This window comes from Peromyscus eremicus, chromosome 4 (assembly GCF_949786415.1).
Source record: "Peromyscus eremicus chromosome 4, PerEre_H2_v1, whole genome shotgun sequence".
In the NCBI taxonomy this organism is placed as follows: domain Eukaryota; kingdom Metazoa; phylum Chordata; class Mammalia; order Rodentia; family Cricetidae; genus Peromyscus; species Peromyscus eremicus.
In genome coordinates this window covers 46,490,854-46,515,203 of record NC_081419.1, presented here as the reverse complement: position 1 = coordinate 46,515,203, position 24,350 = coordinate 46,490,854, and the positions used below count along the sequence as shown (strand labels likewise).

The window sequence follows — 24,350 nt, the reverse complement described above, 5'->3', positions numbered from 1 at the left end:
TTTGCCTTTTGTTCCTTGTGGATTGGTATTAGATGTGTGTTAGCTTTTCTAGGCAGTGAGGAGGGCTTTCTCTAAGTTGATATAAAGTCCTTACCAGTTTGCTGGCCTCCTTGTACTTAGTGTGGTAGGAGATGGTAGCCCAGAAAGTAAAGAGATGGTTATAGACTAAAGGGTTCAGAGAACGCACCAGCACCATTGGGCTTTGTACAGTGTCCCCAGAGACCAGAAGATATCACACAGAGCTGAGAATCTGCGTGTTTGCTAGATCTGCTTAGTCATACATGGCAGGAACAGGAGCAGGTTCAGGACTGTGCATTTGGACATCTGTTTCTGTCTTCCATATTCTAACCCCTGAATCTAATAATCGTGTTCTTGCTTTTTAAGCTGGTTACTTCTGGTGTTCTTACTGACTTTATTTTAGTATACATAGTCACTTTTAATAGTTTGTGGGTCACCAGTCTTTATCATTACTTGAACTTCCTATGAATGAGAGAATGGTTCCTTAGATTTTTGTTGAGTGTCATTTAATTTTTATTGAATACATATTTATGTATATATTTTACAATTTTCTGTATCTTATATAACGTTTATTGTTCTTTGGGAAATTTTGCAACTTTTAGAGATGCCTGAATTGAGAAAATACTTTTAACAACAGATGCACCTTATTTTTTTTGTTCTGTATGATTTAATATATAATGTCTGTCCTGAACTTATTATGGAGACAGTCTTCCTTGATGCTTTTTACTTTAAAATTCTGTTACTACAATGCTACTGTCCAGGGGGAATATGAAAAATGTATAAGATACCACTTAGACTAAAGGCTTCTAAAAATGTGTATTCTGAAATTAGATTTACACTTACTGAGTTAGTATGGATTTTATAAAATGAACATTTTGTTTTGAGAATTTTTTATTATCAGCATGTTCACGTAAGATAAATTTCATCAAAAATATCTATTCACTTAATTGTTACCATAACTGTATCTTCTACTTGAGAAAATATTTGGAGGTAACCTAAAACTGTAAAATGCTGTTTCCACTCTACTGGCATCTTACAAGAATTGGGAGTAATTTGGCTTGATTAAACTCTGCCTGGTTAGATTTTAATGTGTTTTATGTTATATGTTTCAGAAACTCCAGAAAGGAACTGAATGACATACGATTTGAATTTACTCCAGGAAGAGGCAAGTTTTAATTGAAATTATTATTTTGGTGGAAGAAGAAACAGTTGAGAAATTGATCATAAGCATATAGTTATAATTTGCTATTCAAAAATGTTTTGTCTATAAACAAAGGAAGAAAGAAAGAGCTTGTTAGTTGTAAGGATCCTAGACCACTGCTCACTACATGAATCCTAGTGGCACATGTGGCATTGTGAACATACACGTATAAATTAGATACATTAGCTTAACCATGAAAATACATGCTGCTTGAAAATGAAGCTTTTAATGGAAGTAACAGTGAGTGTGGTGTTACTCCATAAGCTAACAAACTCCACCTCTTTTATAGCCTCTTTGTAATTTGCATATCAAAAGTACATTATTGCAACTGCTTAATGGATGGACTGATTGTTCATACAGCATCCGCATGTCAGAAAATGGGACCATGTACTGTTTTTATTTTTTATTATCTTTTGCAACAGGCATAGAGCCTGGCATGTAGACCATCAAGAAACCTTGGTTAATAGATAAGTAACCCAAGGAAAAAATATGGTTTACATTATTTACTTTATAACTCAATAGTCTAAAGAATTAAAAAATCAGATGCCAACACATGCTATTTTCCATGTTGTGCAGTAGTCTTCTGCATTCTGATTTGTAATATCCATAAGCTCACAGCTCGGTGTTCGTTCTATGTGTTAGGGTTCTACATAAATTTCAGCTTCATTTGTTAAACTTTGAAAAGCCCAAAGCACAAGGATTCACTTGGCCTGAGAGCTAGTCTGGCAGTCAACTGCCCTGGTCTCCCTGTTGTTAGCACCTGTGAGAAGACGCTGGCCTAACTGCCTTGAAGAGCCATGGTGAGTGACAGGCACTTCAAGACATTGATCCGTCCTGTGTATGGGAAGTTGTTCAAGTACTGCCTTCATGAGAAGTTGTTTAAGTACTGCCAGTCAAACAAATTATGCTCCTAGACCTTAAGTGTTGGTGGGCCGAGATTTCCTCTAGTTCTGATCATGAGTCCTCTGTAAAGGCAAGGATCAGATGACTTCCCGAATATCTGAATCAGATAAAAACATGAAATATCTTTTACAAAATACATGCCCAGAGGCCCTAATGAGCTTGCTAACTAGGCTTTCATTTCAAGTGTACCCATCCCTAGCAATTTCAGATGGGCCCGTGAGATTGTACAACACCAGTCACAGTTATCAAATTAAAAAAATATTGACCAGGCAATGTTGTGAATAAGATCTAGTAATTATATAACAGATGTTACAAGTATAAGAGGAACAGATTCTGATTCTGAGGTTGCCTCTTTTCATCTGGTTACTTAAGGTGGACTACAGCAATGAAAATCAATTTTAATTAAGAACTAACAAAGAAATGAATTTCCAACTTGAGTATTTGTGTGGATAAGGTGGTCCTATCATCGCTAGGCCGTTTGCATTGCCTTTGGTGCCTCATTTGCCAGGGATTGATGACTAGTCTCTGATTTTAGTGCCCAGGCAGAAATGATGGCAGTGACTTGGCTGGTAATTGTATCCTGTCCTGAACAGCAAGCACAGGCCTGTTAGTACTGGATGCACTGTGTGTGCAACTTTTGGTGCTACCTGTTCATCAGGCAATGTCTGATATATGTGTGCACCATACACCACATGGGCACTACATGTGTGCTGTCTACAAACAGGCACAGTTGTGTATGGCATAAAATGTGGTGTGCACACGGAAATTCTCTGTTGTCTTTTGAGGATGCACCCTTTTATTTATGATGTTATTGTATATTCTGGAAACTAGACGTTAACATGTGATTTTTGAACCTGTTTCAGCATCAGCTTAAAGTAAAAATAAATTACTGGTAAAATTGAAATAATCATTTCATATTTCTGGTCTAAACTATTAGAGGTCTCATACTTACCTGTATAGAAAATGACTGCTTTGTGCTGTACACAGTGACAGGGGCATTTCCCATCTTGTCCAGCCAGCATTAGCCATTTGCCACTTTGATATGAATCATCTGGTGCCCAAGAGGCCTGAAAATGGGACATGCTATCCAGTTTAATGGCCAGGGAGTGGCTGTCACACTGGCACTGGTTTAGTGCTGGCCCTTGGTGCGGCTTTGTGCCATGTCTTTCTTTCCGCTGCATTCTGAGAGCGTAGCTGCTTGCAGAAATGTAAGATTCAGATCTTCTTGCTGCTGGCCAGTCACTAGCTATAAATGACCTCCTACTGCAAGCTTGTCACCTACATCTGCTCAGCACCCTCATTAAAATGGTTTCCTGTCCTAGAGCTGTGGTTGATCTCCAGGAGGATGGGGATTCTGAGTGCCAGCAGCTTCAGAAAGAGAGTCACCCTCAGAACACAGCCATTCACTGAGCTCTCCTCAGTCCCCTAGGGTGGGATCATTCCATTAGGGACCTTTATAAACTTTGTGTTTAATCATTATCAGAAGGAGAAGGCCCAAGACAAGCTGGCCTTGTGTGGGATCACATGGTTTAGCGAGCTTTCCGTATCATCCCTTGTCATCTGAAATGAGAGAGAAACACAATCTCCGGAAGCATCTAGCATATACTTTGAGAGTGTTCATCTTTTCTGGAGATGGAGGAAGGGAGAGAAAGAGTGCACAAGAATTAAGATGAGTTTGGAATGCCCTTTGGCTGTACCACTGCCTTCGCCATCACTGTTTATTGTATTCTTGGCATCATACACCAGGTCTAAACACTCTAAATCCCCCAAATTGTGAAAAACCAGGTCGAATGCATGTATGAATATGCATAAGATTCACATAGTGCACCATAGCTGGGTTGTCCCTGCAGTTCTGTTTTGCTGTTGGTTTGATGCAGCAGATGTATGTTCAGGTGCTCTCTGACTTTGGAAAACACTCATGTCAGATGATCCCTAAAATGCCCATGCTGCTGGTAGCCAGTGCTGTTAGGTGTCTGTTAGAATATCAGAAGGCTGTGGAGATGAAATCATTTCCTTTATTATAACACAGGGTTCTGTAATGGTTCTTTTGAGCATATTGCAATTTTCAGTTCCTCCTTGAAAAGTCTTTCAATAGAAGTTAGCAGTGTTACCATGCTCATTCATAACCTCTCAATTAAGTAATTTTTAGCTATATTCACTTGCTACAGCCTGTTCAGTCCCATCTTTATGAGATTGCCAACTCCTGTCACTTATCATTGAGAAACTACATTATTTTACACAGCCACATTTTCTAAGAGAATGAATCTGTTGCTATCAAATGATCAATGTTGTGTTAAAGGGGTTTCTTAATAGCATACATTTAAATAGCTCATCTTAATAGTGCAACCAGCCCATGGGCTGTTTGTACCAAGTGTAAGGTTGTATCAGATTCTACCCATTCAACCTTTGCTATAAATTCTTAACTCAGTAGCTACGAATGATTGAAAAGGATTGATGATGGCTAGAATTAACCTTGGCAAGAAAGAAAAGCAATGTCATGGAGAGCACTCAGGTGTTCTAGGGTATTCCAGAAGATTAATTCAGTTGGTGGCCAGAGGGGAAGTTTTTTGGTTCACCAAAGTGAAATAAATATTTTTATAGTAAGATCTGTTAAGTAAAAGACAAAATACAAATTGCTTGTAGGAAAATATACTTCATGGTGGTTCTGAGTTTTTTCTAACAGGATCTGAGTTGATGAATTAAAATCATGTGGGTGATTTTAGTAAATGAAAAATATATTTTTATATTGTGCTGGGCTGTTGATTTTTATGTTATGGTTTCTAATACATATTCATCTCACATTTGGACAGATACAGCAGATGGTGTGTCTCAGGAGCTCTTCTCTGCTGGCTTGGTTGACGGTCATGATGTAGTTATAGGTAAATTGATTTTTAGTATGCAGTATCATTTTGTTGATATATCAAATGGAAATGTGTTCAGAAGCAAAATTTTTCATTAAGGCATAATTCACTCTGAAATTTAAAAGAGAATCTTCATAAATTCCTATGCTTATGGTGAAATTGCATTAAAAATCATTTTTAATTTTCTTCAAAGATATTTCATGTATTTCCCTCCCCTCTATATAAGCATTTTGTTGTTGTTCAATTTTTAAAAGAAAGAAAATAAGAAATGAAGACTGCATTCATATATAACGTATTCAAATGTGTTTTAAGTACAGTACATAACCAAAAGGCTTATATTTTTCCTATCCCTTAATTACTTAGCCTCATAAATTTTATTTTGCTTTGTTTCCCATTGTTGGGCCTTGAATATTTCTGTATGAAGAATGTTTGGTAAAAACCAGATATATTAACTCCTCCTTATATGGAAAAAGTACAAATGCATTTGCTGAACATCACACCTGTGGCTTTTCAGATGATTCGTGTACTTTTTATCCAATGGTCAGACCAGTTCTGTGATGTAAAAGGGGGCAGGTTGTTTTAGACACTGTTCTACAGATGAACCTGAGATCAAATGAGGTCTGGAGGATGTAGCTTGCAGTCAGGGCTTCTTGACTCTGAGAGCTTGCCCTTGTCCAGGCATTGTCGACAGAGTTTGGTCCAATATCTTCAGCCTCAGAAAGTGCTGATTCCTGTGTGTCATAAGAAAACAAAATAGCAAACAAAAAACCAGAAACAACTTATTTTTTTCCCAAAGCAGCAGATATCACATTTTAGTTGTTATTTAACAGATCAAATATATTTACTCCTGTACCTCACTAACCAGTCTCAGAATTTCTCCACTGTCTCCCTTGTTATCCCTCCCACTGTTTGCTACATGTGACCCAGGAGCATCTCAGAGCTTTTATTTCTTACATTTTAAAGAATTTCTTCTTTACTCTACATCTTAATACAGCTGTTTCCCCCCCAGCATCTTATAGAAAACTTTGCTGAAAGACCTGTCTCTGCCATCATTTCCTTCCTTACCGTGGTCCCCTGAACAAAGTCCAGCCAGACGTTGACCTTCTCACTCCACTCAAACTGTCATTTCCGAAGCCACATCTGGAGAAGACAGGCCTGACGGTGAGATGGCAGATGCAGCAGGAGTGGACAGTGTGGTGTCACAGGACCTGTGACTGAGAGTGGCAGCCCCCTTCCTAAGTCGGAGGTTAATGATCTGTCTTCCCAATTGGCCTGTCAGAAGTACTGGGCCTAGAAGGGAGGGCCGTCTTCCACAATCAGCTTCTTATTTGGGTTTGTAGAAACCCACCCTTCTTTGTTCCTCCAACCTGGGGGGTGATTTCTTAGCATTTTACTGGTTCCTCTTCATCTCTCTGACCTGCAGATGCTGATGTATCCCAGGAGTCTAAGAACAGTTTCTTCTGTAATCACTTCCTCTTTTGGCATGGCATTAACCACCTTCTGTTGTTTAACTTTCGGACACAGGTCCTTATTTTGAATAGTAGACTCAGCCAGATTTTTTTTTAAAAATCATCTTCCCTTGGGGGGCAGTCAATATCTGAAATTTAATGGTCAGTCTCCAAAATGCAGCCCTTGCTGTTTCCTCCCACCTGCCCTACAGTGGTTTTTCTCTCTCCGGATTACATCACTCTGTGTCTAGGTGCTCATGCCGACACCTGGGAGTTATTCTTGACTTTTTTTCTCCCTTACCCCCACTTTCAAATTATAGTATGTACGGTGTCTAACTGTTGGTACTCAGCTTGGTTCTCTGTTGTGACAAAATACCCGCCATAAACAGCTAAATGAAGGGAGGGCATATTTTGGCTCACAGCTCAGAGGGTACAGTCCATCATGGCGGGGAAGGCCTGGCAGGGTGCATGGCAGCTGGAGCATGTCTCTTCCATTCTTGGCAGACCAGGAAGCAGAGGTCTCAGTGAGCCCTAGGTCAGTAGATATATTTTATCTGTTAAATAATCAACAACTAAAATATAAAATGATATCTACTGCTTTGGGGGGAAAATATAGGCTCCTCTGGCTCCATCCTATATACTGAGGTTAGGTCATATATCCAAAAGGCTCCATGACCTGCTCCAACAGCTGCAGATCAGGTGTTCAAATATATGAGCCTGTGGGGAAGGGGAACAGTTTACATTTAAACCATAATATCCTGTTCTAAGCCCCTCTCATCCTTTAGCTAGGTTTATCACCCCTGGGTCTTTACTGGTATCCCAGATTCTGCCCCTGTCCCCCCCTTTGTCAGCTAGAGATAGCCAGGTAAGTTAAATCAGACATAAAAGATCACGTGGTTCCAGGTATGTGAAATACCCAGCGTCGGCAAATACACAAAGGAAAAGGAAAGTAGTTGAGAGGGGGAGCGTTTGAGGGTTTGTTTTGAATATGATAAATACTTTGGAATTAAAAGTAACAGTGGGTATGCAGCCTTGAGACTGTACCCATAACCACTGAATTGTGAGCTTCAAAAGGAAGAATTTTGTGTTCGATCACATCCCAATTGAAAAAATTGGCCAGATGATGTTAACGCTTTCATCGAACTCTGTAATGGCTTCCAACCCACATGCCAGTGGCCTGTACCTCTTTGCTGTAGGCCTCAATCACTTCTCAGACCAGTTCTCTGCTCTCAGCTCTGCTCCCACCCACCAGCGCACCAGCCTATAATGCCAGCAAGCTGCACTTGCCTCTCTTCTAGAATGCCCCTTCTGAAGGCTCACGTGGGCTCACCCCACATCTCTTGGTGCTTTCCCCCAGCACCTTCCCTGACGCCCCTGCACAGAATGGCGTCCCCTCCCCAGCTTTCCGCCATCCTCATCACTTTGTACTTTCTACTTTGACTTTCCTCATGCCGCAGTTTATGTTTTCCACTTATGAAAATTATCTGTAGGATTTCTTCTTGAATATAATAAAAAAGCATTAAAATAAACTTCATTGTAAGTGCTAACATCCTGGCTCAAAATGTATCAGAGTAAAATTGTATAAATTAATGCAGAAATACATCTCCCTTTCTAGAGATAGAAATTCTAACATCTGGTTTCAAATTCCACTTAAAGCAAGCAGACATTGTTGTTACAAAACCCAGGAAGGGTGACAGCAAACCCAAGCTACAACAGCCAGCAGACACTCTGCTCAGACCCTCCCTCCCTCCCTCCCTCCCTCCCTCCCTCCCTCCCTCCCTCTCCCTCCCTCCATTTTTCCTTCCTTCTCAAATAGCATCTCACTATGTAGCCAGGCTGGCTCAAGTTTCTGATCCTTGTCCTCACCCTCTCCAGTACCGACATTACGAATGTGCATAACCACAGCAGGCTAAACGTTAGATTCTTAAAGGTGGCTGATTTGCTCTGTGTTCTGTACTGCTCCCGACCCACTGCTGAAGGGCGTCGCTTCTCCCAAGTTCTGTTCCGTCCAAAATTCTGTTCTGACCTCTCCAGCTATCTCCTAGCATTTTTATTAGAAAAGAATTGTATTGAATATAGGATACTAGTATTTAGAGACTCATACTTTGGAGATAGCAAAATTTGAGTAGCCTTTACAAAATGAAATAAGCTCATAGGAGGAAGGCTGTACAAAATATAGCCTTCTCATGTGTGTTTCAACTTATATAATATAAAATAGCTAACATTTAAATAGATTTAAAAATCTGTTTTTTTCCCATCAGCGTTTTCTTTTGACTTGGGGAAAATGCTTATGGTAGCATGAAAAGGCTGAAAAAAGCAATAGTATGTGTTATAGAGCAGTGGGTGCTGTGGCTTTTACTATAGCGTAGCAAACATAGATTACAAAAGTCGGCATTACCTCGCCGCAGGGTAATCTGCCTAGAGTGTGCAAAGCTTTACAAAGCACAGTTTGGATTGAAGGAAGGCTGGTGTATGGCACAGAATGATTACTTTCATGCAGAACAAGGGCAGTCCAAAATTAAATGCACTGTTTGTAGACTGAATCATAAGCCACTTCAGTTATGCTCAAAGTTAGCACTACCTTAGGCAAGAAACAGGAAACACTTTTAGGCCTTGTGTAAATAGACAAGTATAAGATGGCACTGCCTTCTGGGTGGGTGTTTGTTAAAAAAGTAAACTTGTGAGATGAAAAAATAGATGATATGCATGTATAAATTTGCTTATCTTGGCTGCCTAGGTTGGCTGTAAAATGTAAATAGACAAGAACGGAGAGTCCCTATTCCAATTATTTCAAAGAGGATTACCAAGGAAAACTGATTGGGGGGGGGGGTGTTCAGAGAAAACTCCCCTCTCACCCTTGAGAAAAAAATTGCCCATTGGAGAATGAAGGCTGTGCAGAACAGCTTGGGTTTTTTCTGAATAATAAAATTCATTCTAAATTTTGCTCTGGACTTGTGCATGGTCTTTGTAATTTCCTTTAATGAGTTTTGGAAGTTCACCAGTAGTAAAAGGAAATAGGGCAGGGGTCATAAGCCAGGATGTTTGTAAGGCCTATGCACAGCTTCTCAAAGCTGCCGCCCTCAGCCTGCAAGGCCCAGTGCAGAAGCCAAGGTCCAAATGCCTGTGTTGGGGAGGGGACGGGAGGCTGCTGGACCAGAGAGTGTCTGAGCAGAGTGTCTACTGGCTGTTGTAGCTTGGGTTTGCTGTCACCCTTCCTGGGCTTTGTAACAAAATGTCTGCCTGCTTTAAGTGGAATTTGAAACCAGATGTTAGAATTTCTATCTCTAAAAAGGGAGATGTATTTCTGCATTGATTTATACAATTTTACTCTGATGTATTTTAAGCCAGGTTGTTAGCACTACAATGAAGTTTATTTTAATGATTTTTTTATTATACTCTACTATGTATTATTAATACATAGATATGGTTTATTTGAAATATGTATGTCCTCATAAGTTCTCTCTGGGCTTTCAGACATGTTCTTCATATTTCTGGAATAATCACACTCCTCATGTAAAATATGCTTGCTTTTTGAGACTTGCTGTACATGTCCTCTCCAAGCACCTGCTCCCCTGCTTGCCCCTTCACATTCATAAGCTGGAGGACAGCCTATCCTTGTATAGATCCCCAGAGAAGTAGGTTCCCATTTTGTGACATGTGGCTTTCATCATGCTGTATATCTGGGCTCTTTTCATTTTTTGGCGAGGCTGGAGGTGCCTTTAATACAAGATCTGTCTTCTGAGTTATTGGCTCTATTATCCTTACCCCTTACAGGTACTGACTTAATATGATGGATATTTAAAGTAACATTTAAACCCATTTTGCAAACATAGCACTGGACCAGTATATGAATAGATAATATTGGACAGTGAAATCATTGCAGTGCCTTTAAAATGAAGTAATGAATGGCTGAGGTTTTATTTGTGTGTGTTTGTTTGCCATTCTCTCTTCCCCTCTTCCTCATCACATGACCTTTAGGAAGGAAATAAAATGTCTTAGAGTGTCTATTTTCCACTAGGATATGCTCGGAATTGGGTACTCTGCAGAGCATAGACAGTGATATCCCTACATCACGATCTTATCTGGGACACTTGGTACATTTCTGGATTCCAAACTCAAGTTCCAGCAACAGGAATCTTGGGCAGAGAGAGTGGGAGTTAGTATTTTTCACAAGCATCTTGAACTTCTTTACTTTCTATTTGCAATAGCCTATACAGGTCATTCTTGGCTCATTCAATCACTGTATCTTCACAATATTATTAATCTCCTTTGTTTTCCTGCTTTGTTTAGTTACCTTATTTCCTTGGAAGTCTGCTTTACAATCATGCCAGCCAACTTTTTAAAATTGTGTGTGTGTGTGTGTGTGTGTGTGTGTGTGTGTGTGTGTGTGTGAATGAATGATACTGCATGTGTGAAAGCCTCATTGGTATAATTTTTACTGTAATGAATTATATAAAATTATATAAAATTACATTTTTAAAAAAATAAAACTAACATTATGGAGCTGGAGAGATATCTCAGTAGTTGAGAGCATTTTTTGTTCTTCTAGAGGGTTTGGGTTCAATTCCCAGCATCCACATGGAAGCTCATAACATCTGTAAGTCCAGTTTGAGGAAATCAACACCCTCTTTTGGCCTCCTTGAACATCAAGCATGCATATGCTATGGAGACATACATGCAGGTCAAACACATAAAAATTTTTAAAATAAAAAAAAAATACTAATATTTCTGCTCAGGGTGTAGTAGACCCTGCAGGAGCTCCCCCTTTTTTTTCTAGGTAATAGTAAAACATTTTAGGCTCCAAAGTATGCAAGTAATGGAACTGTAGATCACTTGGGAACAGGCGGTGAGATGTGCACAGCTCTTCTCTATCTTCTTCAGCATTGTTCAAGTCTGTTCTGAGTGACTGGAATTATTGAGCAGCACCGCACTGCACATCTGTGATAAAGCCTATAGAATGAGCAAAGAAATTTTCTTATATTCAGTTCAGTGGTTATTTCTACTGTGTTTAATGATGTTGAAATTGAATGAAGAAAAGTTTTCCTTAACAAAATAGCCTGCATGGCACAATCATGTTATTATTTTTTAAATAGTGGTGAATAACTTCTTGAAGAGAAGACAATTCCTTACATACTCTCTGGCTTTAGGCAGCTTTGGAATTGGTTTGAATAATGTCAATAAATGTAGTTGAACAGTTCTTGATCAAAAGTCATAAATTGAAGAAGCTGGAGAGATGGTTCAGCAGCTAAGAGCACTTGCTGGTTGTTCTTCCAAAGGACCTGGGGTCCATTTCCAGCACCTACAGGGTGGCTCACAGTCCAGTTCCAGGGAATCTGATGCTTTCTTCTAGGGAATGGTATGTAGCTAGAGTTTTCCTGCCTGGCCCACAGTCAGGACAAAACTCTGTCACTTGCCAGTCCTACAGCCACTCAGACCCAACCAAGTAAACACAGAGACTTATATGCTTACAAACTGTATGGCCGTGGCAGGCTTCTTGCTAACTGTTCTTATATCTTAAATTAATCCATTTCTATAAATCTATACCTTGCCATGTGGCTTGTGGCTTACCGGAATCTTCACATTCTGCTTGTCATGGCAATGGCTGGCAGTATCTCCCTCACTCAGCCTTCCACTTCCCAGAATTCTCCTCTCTCCTTGTCCCGCCTATACTTCTTGCCTGGCCACTGACCAATCAGTGTTTTATTTATACAGAATGGTATCCACAGCACTGGTATATAGATATATACATATTGGCAAAATACCTTTAAACATTTTTAAAAGTTAAATTTAAAATATAAAAAAAAATTGTGTTGAATTTAATATTCCAGGGAACCAGAAACTATCCCATTCTTGAGAATGCTATCTTTTTTACTTTCCTTAAGTACTTAAAAAAAAAAAAGTAGTAAACAATGAACAGTTAAATATGGCAGGGTTTCTGATTTTACCAAAGTGCTACTGCCAGTTGACTGTAACCTCTTCTGGCTGTCTAAATACCTCCTTTGCTCATTAAATGTAAGTGTCATAGCACAGGCAGGGGTGCTGTGATGTTTGGACATGCACAGACACATTCAAAAAATTATTTTTTTTCCAAAAAGATTGGCTCTTAATAAGAGATGGCTGACCTGTCCTCTATAAGGAGTTTCTGATTGATGGCAATTGTGTAATTCAACACTACCTTTTAAAATGTGCATAAGTGCTATTTCTAGGAAGTTCTACTATAAAATAAATTTTGTCTTCCTAAAGATGTTCTCTGCCTATATTATATGATTATGAATCAGTACAGCAGTAAACTACACTGTAAACCTTGTTTATCAATTAACATTGTCACATGTTGTTTACTTAGAAGTTGAGTACCCTCTGTAGAAAACCTCAGTAAAGACAGATTCCAGTTAAGATTTGTCATTTTAGTGAAGTGCAAGCTTGCCAGTAGTTTAGCATAAGTCCCAAGAGTCTCGATCTTTTTCAGATACCTTAAATTGTCCTATTTTAATCAAAACGTTAATCTACCTTTTAGTTCTAAGATCAGATATGCGTAAAGATTATGCTCAGTCCAGCCAAGCTTTCTCTCTGTTGGATAAGCGCCAAATTGTCAATCTTTTCTTATGACAAGGACATCTTTCTGATAGACTTAATTAAAGTAAGTTTGTTTAGCTAAGGAAACTTAGTTTAGTCTTAGTGGCAGTATGCCTTTTCCAGCACAACCATGTGTGTCAGGCTTGTGAGTCGTGTTAATAGTTCACTTTGTAAGTTGCATGTGTATGGTGTGTGTGTGTGTGTGTGTGTGTGTGTGTGTGTGTGTGTGTGTGTGTGTGTAGTGTGTATCCATTTCACCAATCTCTGGGCTTACATCTAAGTATTCCAATAATAATACAGTATTCTAGATAGAAACATATGATCAGTTGTACTTATTAATAGTCTAACAGGTATGATTCACCACCAAATGAAATTTCACTGCTGTTTTTCTAACTGTATCAATGTATGTCACAGAAATTTCTTATACAACAGGAAATAGAGCCATTGCTTAGCCAATCAAAGGGAATTAAGAGCCAAGAAAGAATAAGGTTCACTTTTTTGTCTCAATATTGGTTAATATCACTTTGTTGGTATCATATCCAATTATATCTAACTTTGATCCTGCATCTTGAATTGATTATCATTTTTTTTGACAAAAAACTTCTTGCAGACTCTAAGAAAACCTAGCTCTTAACCTTGTACCACACAAGTTTAGCATCCAGGAAACAGCGTGGAAAATACTGTTGCCCCAGAATGCATTTTAAGACAAGGAGAGACTTTCCTGATCCCTTCTGACAAATTAAACATTCCCTTCTCATCAGGCCCGTGCTCTCCCCATTGTGAAAATCAGCATTGGCACACGTTGATCAAAAGCAGAAGCTATTTGCTAACCCGTGACATCCTCTTCACAGTGTGGGTTTCCCTGTAGGATTCTGTACCTGATTGGGTATAGGACAACTATTCATTGGGAAACCACAGCCAGGAAAGCATCCATGGCCGCAAATTCCTGGGCATGACTCTACATCCTTCTGCCCAGAGCTCACTCTGGCAAACAGTGAAGGAGCTGTCTGTTCATCTGACTTGGAAAACAATTTTTTTTCCTACTTAATTTCCTGACAGTAAAATGCCTTCAACCCTTAGTGAATTTCCTAGCCATGAGCCATACATTACTGGAAATGAGAATATCTTATACAAAATGTCTTTTCTATAATAGAACCCTTGAAGTGCTAATTTTATAACCAGCTCTTGAGACTTTTTACCAGATTGTGTTTGTTGGCCACGGCTCTGGAAAGCAGTACATCCATGACTTATTTCTTACCTGACCTTCCTTTGCTGTGGGCGACTGTTGCTTCCTTACAGTGTTTTGTTTGTTTGGGGGACTTTTTTCTCTTTGTTTATTTCTAATTCTTTTGTTTGAATCCTTCTGTTTGTCAGTTGTACTGAATCATAAGGTAATAGTTAATACAGTGATACACTAACTTCTGGAAATAAAGAATACAAGTTAGAAGACATAATTTAGATGGTATCACTTTTAGGAAGCATAAAAAATGTGATAGATTATTCTGGTTAATGGGCTCGGCCCCTGGTATAGCAGGTTTGCTGGGGATGTCAAGATTTCTTTGAAAAGAAAAATTAAAGGTTGTCTTTAGTGTTTGAGAAGTGTATATATTATATATAGAGATAGATAGATAGATAGATTAGATAGATTAGATAGATAGATTATATATAATGAGTAAGAGAAATTAGACTTTTTTCAGAATGTATTTTTATATCAAATATCTATATTTCATATAACTCTGAACAGTGGCTTTATGTTATATTAGCGCTGAAAGCTTAGTTTTCTAGACATATCCTGAAATAATCAATGCAGTTCATATATCTTCAGATAGTGGTTAGCCACACATAAAACCATTGGCTCTTACTGGTCATTCCCAAAGGGAGGTGTCTCAGAGGTTCTTAGATTTCTGTTCCAGTGCTGGTTAGCATGCTATGGTTTCTTTGGCTCCCATCTCTCTCCTAGAAGAGATGGCTCAGCAATATCACCAAGTAAAGTGTGGACCCCAGTGCCCACAGCAGGTGTGCTGCCCCCAGAAGGCCCCATGGCATTCCTGCTACTGGTCATATACCCTGTCATCCAGACCATGAAGCTGCTGTAGTGAATGAACAAAGCATTTCACTCACTCTGTGCTGGGTTTACCTGCCACACAAAGCAGCCACAGTCATTGCCCTTGTGATGCCTGAAGTCTAACATGAGCACAGGCATTCAGTAAGCCAGTACACGTTAACCTGTGAGGTTGCAGACCACATGGGGTGCTCTTATGAGGGAATCACAGTGAGTTACAAAGACAGTTATGGACGGGGCCACACTTGGATTTAGGAACAAAGAAGTCCTTCCTGGGAGAGATGAGTGCTTGAGTCTGTATATGCTGGGCATGTGGGCAGAAAATGGACTCAGGACTCAGCAAATGGATCAGAACGGCCAGACTGAGTGAGGAGAGGGGGAAGGGTCCAGATCATGAAGGACCTTACAGATAGCCACCAGCCATAACGACTTGCAACTAAATCCAGTTGCTGGATTTTGAGACCCTCTAAAAAACAGAAACTTTGTGTCTTCCTGTTCTTCTCTTATAAAAGAAGATGAATAATAGTTTTCTTTCGACTCATGTCATTGTGCAGGACCTCTCAATATACAGTTTAAGCTAGATCCCTTTATTGCCTAAATTTGATTTCCCCCTTTTTCTCATCAGTTACCATGTTTATACCATGAAATTTGTTTTTATTGGTTAGTGTTTTTACAGTTTGATACATGTGTATAGTGAATTCTGTTTACTGTCACCCACCCTTTTATCTCACTTTCAGCCCCACAAGTCCCTTTCCCATATTCATGTCTCTGTTTTGTTGTGACTCACTGATTTTTACTTGAACAGACTGTATGACCTTCGGTTTGGAGCTACCAATTGGAACTTGGTGATTTCACCATTGATATACCACTAATGACAATGACTGTCTCTCCCAGAATCCATCAGTAGCCAATAGTTCATCATAGAAGGGAGTGTCCATTAACCCCTCCCCAATGGTGACTGGTTGACAGGCCCCGGTCTTGTCCAGGCCCAGTGCAGGCAATTGCACTTGCTGTGAGGTTGTCCTTGCAGTGGCTCACTCATGTTCTCGAAGTTGAGTTTTGCAGCTCTTCTTCCCACCTTCCAGTTCTTGCCTGGTGTTTTCTGAGCCTTAGAGGGGTGAACTAGAGATGTCCTGGTCAGGACTAAGCATTCAATCGTCACTGTTTCAGCACCTTGGACAGCCCCGAGTCTCTGCATGGAATCCTCGCAAAGACAAGCTTCTTGAGTTAAGGACAAAAGCCTGAGTCTCTGCATGGAATCCCTTCCCTGCAAAGACAAGCTACTCTGAGTTAAGGACAAAAGTACCATTTGTCTGTGGGTTTAAACATAAATATTTAGAATGCAAGTTAGTGCCATATCAGTTTAGCTTAAAAAAAAATAATAAATACCCCTAGGGCTTAAGACCTTGACGGTACCAGTCATGAATTCCATCCTGTGCCACAGACTTCAAATCCAGTTAAGAGAGCAGTTTTCTATCCCAAAACATTATTACCTGGAAAGTTGTTACTGTGGTTCATAGGGTTCACAGTAGGTAAGACTGATCACACACACACACACACACACACACACACACACACACACACACCCCGGCAGCATCCTGCATAGTACCTCTAAGCACTATGAAAGCTACTAGCAGAGAGGAAGCTTTCAGCTCAGTTCCAGTTTGATTCTTCTATATCTTGCAACCAAGGTGTGTGGTGTCTTCAATAACAGGGTTTTCTCATGTAGTTCTGATGGGCAACCAAGAGGAATGGCAAGGACCTATATTGTTTGGGGGCATTTGGGGGGGCAGTCTTTCTTACCAACAGCTCATAAAGAGGTATCTCAAAGCTGGTATTTCTAGGCCAGACATGTAGAACATCTTTATTCTAATGTGGATTTTTTAAACTTATGTCTTTAATTAGCTTGCAAAGTAATAGGTTTCCATATGTCCTTTTTCCATATATCCTTCATTTTTTCCCTCATCCCCCACTCTCATCCCTGCTTAAACCTTACTCTTCCTAGTGATCCTCCTCTCTACTTTCATATCACCTATGTTCTACTAACTTCCATCAGTATGGCACATCCGACCCTCCATGACTGAGGCAAGTCAGAACCACAGCGACAGGCATATAGTCCTTGAAGACTGGAAAAACAGAAGCTGAAATGATGTTTCAGATTTCTAGATTCATTTGTGTTTGAAGGCTTTGAAAACTCACTGGTAATTTAATGTTTGGGGACCCAGAAGAACTTCAGTGATACCATTTAGGAATTCTCAATCCAGTTATTCTATCAGCAGAAACTTAGAATTTTGAGAAAAGACAACACACAGGCATTAATTGCAGGCATTGTCTTTATATTAATTAGTGACCAAAGGGCCTTCATGTATAATCTCAAAGAGAATGAAGTATATTTTCCATTTCATAATATTGCCTTATTCTCACATAAATTGTGATGTGGGTTGAGGTAGCCCCATACATACACTAGAACTATTATGATTATAATAGAGTACAGAAAACATAAAACATTCATGTTCATTGAGTTAAAGCAAACCTGCCATTTCAAGTCCATTAATTTCAGTAGAATTGAGTGAATATTCTTTCGGGGACTAGCACTATAATTACCTAGATTAAAGTGAGCATTCAAAGGACTGCATGTTCAGAATGCTCACTTTCTTATTGCAGTAAAAATAAGCTCTTGTTTTTTCTACCTTTTGTCTAGGCGAACTGGAAGTGGGCCGTGGGCAACGTTTGCTTGTGGTTTCTGGGTTGTTTATAAGTTGGTAAAGTTGTCCGCTCTCACTCGTCATTCCTTTGTTTCCATCTTCCTTTTAAACGGCTTTATTCTCCCCACTGTGCTTTCAAAGGACGGAGCTTTGGAAGCTTGTGAGCAGCAGAGATAAGTAGCACCTTCAGTGGCACAGAGAGAGCCATGGGGGCTGTGATCTGCACACTGACATTGTGAACTCACTGAATCCAGATTGGTTCTGGTGAACTTCATAACCAAATGCTTGGTTATTCATAAAAGCAGTTGCTATCATTGTCATGAGTGGCTACCTGGCCTTCCATGTGCTAGGCCTGTTTGAGGCTTCCTTACCCCCAAGTGCTTGGATCTGAGGTATTTCAGATTTGAAAATAGTTTTTCAAACTTTTAAATATTTCCCTGTATATAATGACATATCTTGTAGATGGAACCCAAATCTACTCATAAAATTTATTTATGTTTCATAGTCACTTTGTAGAAGTAGCCTGAAGGCAATTTCATACAATATTTTCATCGTCATGTGCCTGAAACAGATCTTCCAGTTTCGTGGTGTGGTATTTTCTGCTAGTGGCATCATGTCTGTGCTTAGAAGTGTTTTGAATTTGGAGCATTTCAGACTTTGGATTTTTAGATTAGGGATGCTCAACTTGTAAGCTTTCTGTGGTTAACTTTTAAAATAGCTTCATCTTTATTTAGATCCTGAAAAACTACTGAAGAGACCATGTGTTCAGGGAAGGAGTTCAGGCTTGGGGATGAGGCAGATTCCGAGGTCTGTCAGTTAGCACACGCAAGTGTGCAAGGCTGGAATAGTTGAGCTCTCCAGCCCTCAGTGCCTTCTGTACTCAGAGTAAACTCTTTAACTCCAGGTGTAGCACAAATCTTAGAAGGTCTTATTAATGAAAAAAAACCCGGAGCCATGTATTGGGGTGAACGCTGAAAGATCAGAGAAACAGAACCAGCCACAGCTAACCTCACCTTGCCGATTCCTCAGCTGATCTTGTTTCCTCAAACTGGAAGCCTCTGTGTCCTCATTCGAATGAATCTCAGCTGAACTGCTGCTCAAAAGGCTTAAAAGCTTAACCAGGCCAGTTCCTGGTCCTCACACCTTGTATCACTCCCCGAGATTAAAGGCGTGAGTTTCCAGTGTGGCTTTGAACTCACAGAGATCCAGATGGATCTCTACCTTCGGAATGCTAGGATTAAAGGTGTGTCTGCCACCATTTTCTGGCCTCTGTATCTAGTGGCTGTTATGTTCTCTAACCCCAGATAAGTTTAATAGGGTGCATAATATTTTGGGGAACACAATATCACCACACCCAGGCCTGCAAGGACAACTGGGCTACAGGAATTGTCCAGACTTAGGGCTGGCCTGTCAGGCTGAGGCCAGTGACATTCTGTACATCTGCCTCTTGTTTAAGATTTCTTTTATGGAATCCCATCCTAGTCAGAGAATCTTAAGCAAAATTGTGGTTTTCCCATTACAGTGGGCAGAAAGTGCCAGTGGAAATATTATGAGCTAACTCCCTCCTGCCCCCAAGGAGTTGGTGACGGGAATGTCCAGCAGCTTACAAGACTCCACACCTCATCCCAAGCAAACTTGTATTTTTTTTTTTCAAGGAATGGCCCTTAGAAGCTCCCAACATGTCTGTCTTCCTCTATTGCTGGTCTGTGTTAACTTACCATCATGCATTGCTAAATAAGCCCTAGATAGTGCAGAGTTGACATCCCTATGACCCCTTTGTGGACATCAGATATATTTGCTGCAGGCCTTGTAATCTTCTCACTAAATAGTCTTAGCTCTTCTAAAATGTCTTCCATAAAATACTCATTCTCGGTGTAGGTGATTCTTCGGAAAATTTATTAGCTCACTTTTAAGTTATGCCACGGTAGCATCACATATCTTTCCTGCGTGCTATTGAGACAAGTTATTTGCAATCCATTTTTAAAAGGGAAGGCTATGAAAGAGGAGGACAAACCAATGTGTGCCTTCAGTGGGGGCTTGTATTTCATGGGTGAGTGTCTCACACTTGACAGGAGAGCGACATCCAGTTTGTATTTCCCTTTGGGTTTCACATGCTATGTGTTCTTATTTTTAATCAGCAAGCCCCCTTGTATGGTTGGTACACAGTTGGTACTTGGCTGCTGAGCTGCTGATTGTGTTGTTTTGTTCCATTCCCTTAACTCTATTTGGTATGCAGAAATTCACCCTTAATTATATATTATAGGCTTTTCCCCGACTTGAAACCATGGCTCCTTTTGTTTGAATATGTTAAAAAAATAAATCCCAGACTGTGAAAAAGTAATTTTTTTCAAAATTACTGCAGCCCACATTTTCTATCTCAAGTCCTAATTTAATCACAGTTCTCAAGGAAATGAACCTCGGCAGTCTTAATTGAGTGCCTCTGTGCCTGTGGAATACTTTTCCTCTGTTGGCATACCAAAATTGAAATTTGTTGAGCTTTGAGTTTTTACCGCAAAGCCTCCAAACCACAGTTTAGTCAATAGCCCATCCCAGATCCTTTTTTTCTGCTCTGATTCCAGTCAACAGTGCCTCTCTAGGCTTTTGCTGTCAAGCAGAGATTTCACTCGTGTAGCCCACAGCTCCAGTCTCTCCTACACATGAACTTTGCTTGGCCTGGACGAACAGGATTTAGGAATTAATGGCCAACATTTAAAAAGTAGGACAGTTAGTTGATGGAAGAACCCAGCCCCGGCTTGTTTCAGAAAGGCGAGATGGTCTCAATGCAATTGGGCATAACTCCTGCATGGCAAACCTTCCGCCTCTCCTCACCAATGTGCTGTGCTCTTCTGAACTCCTGGAGGTGACTGAGTCTTCTTCAGCCTTGTACAGTGCATCAGCACCAATTGATGCCATCCTATTCTCTTCCTGGACATGCAGAATGTCATTTGTACATGGTTAGGTAACACAGCCCAGGAGGCTAGCTCCCAGAACTGCTCCAGAGTTGTGAGTAGAAGACCTTAGAGTAGTGGGACTTTGGGAAACTTTTTTATCTGAGGGTATTTAGAAATAAGTTTCCGTCTATCTGACAGGTAAATAAGGAAGCACACTTTGTGATGATAGCTTTCTCTTTTATTTCATCTTAAAAAATCCTCTTGGAAAATCTCTCTTGCCCTCCTGCCTAGCTATTCATCCTCTCTCCTCAGCTTCCTCTGCACACCCCCCCACACACTCTAACACACACTCATACACTCCTTCCACAGCTCTTTACACAGTTCCTTCACATCGCTCCTCTACATAGCAACAGCTTTTTCACACAGATCCCCTACATAGCTCTACACAACCCCCTATATCTCTTTACATTGAGTTATATATTTATCTACTCTGTTACATTTCTTCACACACTACTGCATCATTCATTCACTCTTTACTCATTCACTGTCTCACTCACTCTCTCATCTTACTCTCACATTTTTCTTCATACTCAACCTCTCTTTCAGCACACATTCTCTCTCTCTCTCTCTCTCTCTCTCTCTCTCTCTCTCTCTCTTTCACACACACACACTCTCTCTCTCTCTCTCTCTCTCTCTCTCTCTTTCAGCACACTCTCACATTAGTCCTGCAAATTCAGCTACATCTTCTTTTCAGCACACACACACACACACTCACACACTCACACGCTCTCTCACTCTCTCACTCCTCCTTCTCCTCTCACAGCCAAACTGGACAATTATATGTCACATTTTCATGGTCCAACCCATTCTTGTAACACCATAAGTCACACAGTTTTGCTCAGGCTAGGAAGGTTATGCTGACCGGCCAGTAAGTAACACTTGACCAAGCAATAACCTGAGTGGTTGGCATTCCCAGACAGAGAATGCCAAACGTGTATCACAACCAATCCTACATTATCCACCCATGTGATCTGAAGAGACCTTATGGTAGAAGTTGTTTGACCGTGGAATTTTATCACAACCCAGATTTCTAATAAGCCATCACTGCTTTGGACTCCAGGTGAACACCGTAGCTTGCAATGCCTAATAAAGTATTATTTACAGAACATGTTGTCATTTCCATGGCTTTGTTGAGAGGGAGGGGTCACACATGAGTGAGTTAAGTAAGCTCCATGTGCACAGGGAGTTTTGTTTGCTTTGTTGACTAGTGTTTCTTAGGACAAGGGAATAATGAAATATTTATTCAATAAACATTTGGTGGATGAATTAATGAATGAATGCATTACTAATTTGACTCCAATACACAACTGTGCATATTAGGAAGATATATGTAATTCTTTTTGTTATTTGATTTTGTAGGTCTTAATCAAACTGCTGACATTTACTAGCAGCAAAAATTGGGGTTTGCATTTGAACTGTCAAGATTTATAGACTAAGCGGGATAGGCATTCAGAGTTTCTACCTTCAGAATTATTTCTCAGAAGCCAGAAGTTAGATGTGCAATCGTTTTTTACTGTATTAGCCAAGCAAGAATGAATTCATCATTTTTATCTCACCATTTCTCATTAAAAGACTAATGCCAATATCTCCCACAGAACAGTGCCAAATTTCAGCTTGTGTTAAAGTAAGAACTTAGATGTGCATTTGAACAGCACACGGTGGACCTATGGCAGATTAACTCCTTGGTAATGGAAAATATATACGTCTGAGTGACCTCCAGCCAGCCAGAAATAAATCCTGTGCATAATCTTGCCAACCTGTCAGTTGACTGTGCACAGGGCCCCTTGTTTGTCTTGGGACGCTTGCAGAGCAGGTACCCAGCCAAGGAAGTCTCCCAGTCGCTCTTCTAAGCTGATGGTGAAACTACGTCATTGTCATCCTTTGTCATTAAAGGAATCCTGCCTTATTGGAATATCTGTTGGTGGGGAGTTTTCCTCCTGTTTAGCTTCTGGTAGCTGTTCAGTTGGTCTTTGAACATGCTTCTAATCCATTCTTAAGCTTTTGATTTATTGCATCTTTTCATTTAGCTCTTGAATTTTCACATGAGATTTTCTTTTCATGTCAGCTGGAAATGTAAGTCTACTGCCAGAAAGTTTTAATATGTTCTTTGTACATCTGGGGTAGGCAACCTTGATCCTGATTTTTTTTTCCTCTGCTTAGGACCCATTGAACTGAGAATCTAATGGTGATTGATGTGTTTTCTTTTGACTTCAGAATTTCTTGTAATTAACAAAACTCCCTGTCTACAATGTGTGTGATGCAAATAACCCTTAATTGGGCTAAAGTGAATATTTCATTTTTACTTTGTAAAAACAAACTCTCTCTCTCTCTCTCTCTCTCTCTCTCTCTCTCTCTGTGTGTGTGTGTGTGTGTGTGTGTGTGTGTGTGTGTGTGTCTGTGTGAAAATTTGCAAACCTAAAGTTCTTTTGAATGTATATAATAATCTGCACTGAGAGTCCAGTTCTTTAGCATGGTCCCACTGCCTCCGTCATCTATTTCACTCTGGCCATCCCCTTGAGTAACCTCCCCTGTGGTAAAATCAACTTCTCCTTTATTTAACATCTTGGATTTGTTTCTTCTTCTATAAAAATGAAATTAAATCCTTGAACCAAGTACAACTGGTTCTTTGGGGACGTTGAATTGGAAGTGTTGTGTGGCGGCAAGATTGCCATCTGGGCATAACTAGTTAGTGGAGGCAATCTACAGGACAGAATGTCTTTGGTGCTGTTTGTGGGTAAAGCTGTAGGTCATGGCTAATTCTTTGTTACTGTGGCTGCTCTTCATGTAAAACATAACCCATAATCAAGCAACCAAGTAGTGTATCTTCTCACCCATCTGTCAGGTATTTTATATATAAATTCCTAAAATTGATACCTAAACCATGCCACCCACACCACAATTATCTGTTCTAGTGATGATCTCCACCCTTGTATGAATAAGATCAAAGCTTCACCTAAGGAATTAAAGATTTGCTTTTCCCTAGAGTAAGAAAATTATCTATTTTTTCCCCTGAAAACAAGAAAAAGACACAGAAGTAGCAACAAGAAAATAATCCCCAGAGCAGCTTCAGTCTCCCTCAAGTTTACAGGGAACCAGCTGTGAAATCGGGAGTTATCAGAGTGTTTGGAAACCCTTGGCTAAAAGGCTCTGAAATCAAAAGGATGGTGTTTTATGTTGAAGAATATTAGTTGCAGTTCTGTCTGAAGTGTTCATAGGTGGGGAACATGGAGGTTTCCCTCCCTCCCACAGTTCACTGTTTGGATTGCCAAAGAGATCTTCACATCTTCCTCCTGACTGTGTTCCAGGAGCTGCATCAGCTATTATGCAAGAATGCAGAATTCTCACCCGCTATGGCTCTTTCATATAGGGAGAGGACCCCATGTCTAGGGGTCCTTGTAGTGCCCCTCAGGTCCTGACTCTTACATGCACTGCCCACCTCAGGGTATACTTACTTTGCTCTAGGAGGGTTAATGTCTCTCTAAGAGGTAGCCCAGGTCACAGCTGGCTTTGCAAGTGCTGGGAACCAGTCTGCATGCATTCAAGTCCTGCAGTGGTCTCTCCCAGGCTGGGTGACTTTGGGCAAGCCCTGTCATCTCTCTGGGCTTCAGTTTCCCTTGTAAAAAGGAGA

General features: G+C 40.2%; 1 protein-coding gene across 4 annotated transcripts in view; it reads left to right on the top strand.

The window, feature by feature from the left end:
• The window catches only part of Stk39 (serine/threonine kinase 39), a 280,274-nt gene that overhangs the window by 224,271 nt on the left and 31,653 nt on the right, over window positions 1-24,350 (top strand). For all 4 annotated transcript variants that reach the window (XM_059260604.1, XM_059260606.1, XM_059260605.1 and 1 more), the window contains 2 exons: window positions 1,131-1,183; window positions 4,933-5,001. In XM_059260604.1, coding sequence (XP_059116587.1) covers window positions 1,131-1,183; window positions 4,933-5,001 — 122 coding nt within the window. The remainder of the gene's footprint in view (window positions 1-1,130; window positions 1,184-4,932; window positions 5,002-24,350) is intronic.